General features: G+C 43.7%; 1 protein-coding gene across 1 annotated transcript in view; it reads right to left on the reverse strand.

Annotated features, from left to right (window-relative positions):
- Positions 1-2,029: 2,029 nt before the first annotated feature.
- LOC101850283 (dynein heavy chain 10, axonemal) overlaps positions 2,030-5,405 on the reverse strand; it is a 19,085-nt gene continuing 15,709 nt past the window's right edge. The window contains exon 6 of the mRNA XM_005108750.3: positions 2,030-3,828. Coding sequence (XP_005108807.2) covers positions 3,682-3,828 — 147 coding nt within the window. The 3' untranslated portion in view covers positions 2,030-3,681. The remainder of the gene's footprint in view (positions 3,829-5,405) is intronic.

The following is a 5,405-nucleotide window of genomic DNA, read 5'->3' on the forward strand; positions in this document are numbered from 1 at the left end:
AAAGAGCTAGTAGAGCATAGGGAACCTGATTTGATGCCATATTTTGTAGGCCTGAACGTTAGCAGGTTTATTTTTTTTTTAAATTGATTGTCATTGTTGAAGTTGTGTATCAAGTTCACCCGGTGAGTTGCAATTCTGCAGTCAAGTGAAAACTTCTACACATAGCACGGTGCAGTATACTACCCTTTTCTAAAGACGATGTTCTGTTATTTATTAACCCCATCCTTACGCCCCGGGGTCATTTGTACCCCGGGATTTGTATTCTTCTCATTTTAGAATAATTCTTGTGCGAAGATCTCTTGGAAATTTTCGGTGTTTCTCAAAAAATTATTTTGACACGCTGCTATGCAAAGCGTGCGGATCGGATTAACAAATAAATTTCCTCTTTGAAAAGTGGTGACACAGAGTTCCCCACGTCATATGAATACGATTGTAAAACAAGACGTACGGATAGGGTTAAGTGGTGGCACAGAGTTCCCCACGTCGTGTGGATACGATAGTAAAACACGACGTACAGATTGGGTTAAAATGTACTGGTCCAACCAACGTAGGTGGAAAATTAAATACAAAGACGACAGTAATAAATTATACGAGGTTGGGCATACGATAAAGTCGTGTTATTGTCATTGTTATTGGGATTTTTTGGGTTATTATTAGTGTTGTTGATGATGTTGTTGATGTTTTTGTATTTGGAGTTGTTGCTATTGTTGTTGTATTTGTTGTTGTTGTCGTTGTTGTTGCCGTTGTTGTTGTCGTAGCTAATAGCCTTTGAGTTTGAGAGTATAACTTTGGGTGTCAACAGAAATGTTGTTACTTGAACATAAAAGTAACAGAATATTTCCTCACGCCAAAATCTCTGCAGGCCTCCTCTGCCTCGATACAGCTCTTCCCTCTACCCTGCTGTAATCCAGACTGCACTCCTCCCCACTTACTCACTCACTCTCTGCTTTATACACTTGCGCCAAACAATACAACGGAACTGAGACTGAACTCATCTCCCACTTACTCACTCACTCTCTGCTTTATACACTTGCGCCAAACAATACAACGGAACTGAGACTGAACTCATCTCCCACTTACTCACTCACCCTCTCTGCTTTACATTTACACACTTGCGCCAAACAATACAATACGCTAGGCCTAACTCCCTGTCATTGGCCAACACGCCAGATTGCCCAATAAACAGCCAAATAGACCACTAGAAATATGAACACAAAGTGTTCCATTCTTCCGTCTCGACTATGAAAAAAAGGGTAAAGCAGCCTATGCACTCACAAACTTTTGGTCAAACCTTTTGACGTCAAAAGTATTGACAGTTTGACGTTCTTCCTACACGCTCAATATTTATTGCCCAATGTTCAGTTTGTTTTAGTTTTAGTAGAGGTTTTACGGCGCTCACAACTGCATAAGGTCATATGAGCGCCAAGGGGCGGATGTCAACAGAGAAGTCCTTACAGGGAATCAGACTTACTCTGCTCACTTCTCTAGCTTCAACAGCACAAAGTCTGCTTCGACTATCAAGGCACCCCGGAAATAGCGGGTCACAAGAGTGTGACAAACATACAAAAGAAGTAGAGGAAAATGACAATAGTAAAGATTAGGAAAGAACAATCAGCAATTCCCTGATGTAGATCAGGCACAGTTATGAGCATGACATTGTTGGATCAGCCAATTTACAATTCTACTGTGCATTAGAACGAGAAATGCTGTATTTCCGTCACACCCCTGCTCTTCTGGTAGGAAAGATCTACACCTAGCCTTTTCGGACAAGGGTGAAAAATCTCGGAGCGCACGTTAAAGATCCTTTGGTGGTCTAAAATCGATAAGAGTAGGCTTCGGCCACCACCCGGGCAAAATTCCAAATTTCCTACCAACTGAAAATAGTAGGTGTGTCCCGCGCGCTCATATGACCTTATGCAGTTGCGAGCGCCGTAAAATACTTTTAAAAAACAACAACAAACAAACAAACAAAAACCCCTTGTCCCCTTTTTCTTTCTTTGGAGGACAAAATCGAACACGAAGCCTTTGGTATTGATTCCATTTTTAATTTTAATTTTGCAAACCGGAAAAAACAAAGTAACAACCCATCAACATTGAAGCTAAAGCAACAGTGAACGTAATAAAATATACTATTGTTGATTCTCTCTCTCTCTCTCTCTCTCTCTCTCTCTCTCTCTCTCTCTCTCTCTCTCTCTCTCTCTCTCTCTCTCTCTCTCTCTCTCCCCCCCCTCTCTCCTTCTCTCTCTCTTTTATATTCTCGTTTACACTCACTGACCAACTCAAAGTTTTACTCACCGCTTCACAACTTAGTCACATAACTATTATTTCTACATATCAGTTTCAAATCTTCTCCCTCTCTTCAACTTTGGTCATTTTTCTTTTAAAAACCAAAGAAACGCTAAACTCACAAAGCAACACACGGAAACGGTACATTTTTCTATAATAAATTATGTAATGCAACACCACTCAACAGAACATAGATAATTTATTATGTCCTTCTAACAGCATTATAATTATTGCCTTATTCACGATGGCAGCTGCTTAAAAAGAAAAGCATTATTGCTTTGAGTCAAGCTCGTGTGAAGAATCTGTCCTATCGTAGTTGTCGTTGTTATAATTGTTGTTGTTATTGCTTTTATTACTTTTGACACTGTTCTTGGCTCTGCTGTTATTTTCTGTTGAAATACACAGTGCAGGAGTGCAGGTATTGCCCAAGGCGCAACAACCGCTCTTTAGACTATCTAGGAAGCCGGGAATAATACCCTGGCAAAGACGAGAAACCATCTATTTTAAACCCCGAATGGTTTTTGAGCATCGACTGGTTCGTTTCAGACCAAGCCCGAGGTCGACTGCGCTACAACTGCGGTCAGCACATTGCAACTGTTGCCCTAAGAAGTGGAGCTAAGTCTGCGTGTCAAGTGACAGTTATGAAAATAGGACATGGCCCAGACCGCTAGAACAATCAACACAGTGAACACAGCTGTACCCGGGCATTGGGCTGTGGCGGTGTTAACATTGCTGAGGAGATTCCGAGATAATCTGAGAATTGGAAAAGACAAATCTATAGATCAAGTAACAGTTTAAGAGCCCCCCTCCCCCCCCCCCAAAGCCGTACATAATAATATGGCTTTCAAATTGAAAAGTTCTAAAGAGGCAAATGTAACAAATCTAAATCTCCTTTAGGCTCTCTGACATGGTTTGGTTCGGTGTAGCTGTCCAGTCTTTTAACAAAGTATATCTAGTCGATATTGGCCTTGGGTCATGGCGTAGAGTCACTTCAAAATTCGCAAACGAAAGGGTCATCAAAAGGTTCAGGGCAACGTCCATCTCCGATGACAGGGACCAAGCTGCGCCCTAGTCCATGTTGAGAATGAGACAGAACGCCCCCATCCGCTTTGAGTATGAGATAAAGACCCTGCTGGACCCAATGGGAGATAATGTGCGGATGACAGGGACCAAGCTGCGCCTAGTCTGTGTTGAGTACAATGTATGAGGCGGCCTAGTCTGTGTTGAGTACAATGTATGAGGCGGCCTAGTCTGTGTTGAGTACAATGTATGAGGCGGCTTAGTCTGTGTTGAGTACAATGTATGAGGCGCCCTAGTCTGTGTTGAGTACAATGTATGAGGCGCCCTAGTCTGTGTTGAGAATGAGACAAAGCCCCTGTAGCACCCAGCGAGAGCCTAGTCTGTGTTGAGAATGAGACAGAGCCCCTGCAGCACCCAGTGAGAGATGTGCTCCTTGGTGGCCAGGTCCGCCTCAAACACCAGGCCCACGCCCATGGCGTTACGCCGCTGTGACGTCACATACACCGGCGCGCGGAACGTGTTCTGGGGGATGAAAGGGGGGGACGATGGGAGTCAACATAGGTTTGATTTTGGTTTGTTTGTGTTTTGTTTTGTTTTGTTTTGTTTTGTTGAGGAAAGTTTTAGTTTTGGTAAAAGACGTACGGCACTTGCAACACAATAAGGTCATATAGATGTAGAAAATTAGAGGTGTTACAAACGAGTTACAAAACGGGTTTTAAGGCGCTTGCAACTGCAGAAGGTCATATGAGCACTAAGGGGTGGATGTCAACAGAGAAGTCCTTACAAGGAATCAGACTTACTCTGCTCACCTCTCTAGCCTCAACAGTACAAAGTCTGCTTCGACTGTCAAGGCACCCCGGAGATAGCAGTTCACAAGGTAGTGACAAACGTACAAAAGAAGTAGAGGAAAAAATGACGATAGTAAGGATTAGGAAAGAAAAAGCAGCAGTTTCCTATTGCTTTTCAGGCACAGTTGTGAGCATAATATTGATGAATCAGCGCATTTACAATTACGATTCTACGGTGCATAACAACATGGTTAATGCCCTCTCTCCCCTTTGGGAATAGCCTACAGACACTTCAGTCAGTAGCACCGCCCCGGGGGGTGGGGTGGGGGGTGGGGGGGAGGTAAAACAAGACTTTGAAGACGCAAGCCCTGGTTTGAATCCCCAACAAGGCGTTCTAGATCTCGAGTTGTTCTCTGGAGTGTTTCAAGGTCTTTTACCTACTTGTTTCTGTCTTTCTGGAGCTGGGCGTTACTTTCGGAGGCATTTCCTCTTGAATAATCGGTGTTGAAAAGGGCGTTAAACCCTTATACGGGGGCTCTCCTGGCCTAGAGGTTAGGGTTTTCGCCCCTCATTCAATGGGTCCCGGGTTCGAATCCGTATAGCCATAGAAAATTTTCTACTCTAAAAATGTTCTCCTTTCTCTTCCTTTCCTGCTCTCTAACAATGTTCTGTCGTCTGCTTTCGTCTCCACTTTCTGCCCTCACCCCCTCACCTCCTTTGCCCCCTCTCTGGGCTCCTGACTCTTTCTGTCACTCCTTCTTAGTACTGTCTTTCAGCCACCCGCTTGATTTTATGGCTAGTAAAATTTACACCAAGCCTTCTCGGACAAGGACGAAAAATCTCGGAGGTCCTGTGTGCAGGTTGCGCACGTTAAAGGTTCCTTGATGGCCCAAAATCGATAACAGTAGGCTTCGGCGTCACCTGGGTGAAATTCAAAATTTCTCTCCAACTGAAAATATTTGGTGTGTCCCGCACGCTCATGCGGCCTAAAGCAGTGGCGAGCGTCGTAAATCACCCCTCCCCCCTTTTATATACCTACTACCTGACTGAGTTATAATTCTCACAACAAACAATTAATAATTTTCCACCGCTAAAGGCCACCGTCAACGTGAGAGAAGGTCAGAACGTTTGACTTTTAGCCCCAGCCAATAGAAATCGACGCGACACATTTCAATCACAAGAGGCCTTTTCAAGAGGTGAAGCTCGTGTAAAAGAAAAATACATAACACAACACACATGCACATGCACGCACACAAACACACACACACACACACACACACACACACACACATACACACACACACACACATA

This window comes from Aplysia californica, unplaced genomic scaffold, assembly GCF_000002075.1.
Source record: "Aplysia californica isolate F4 #8 unplaced genomic scaffold, AplCal3.0 scaffold00717, whole genome shotgun sequence".
Lineage (NCBI taxonomy): Eukaryota > Metazoa > Mollusca > Gastropoda > Aplysiida > Aplysiidae > Aplysia > Aplysia californica.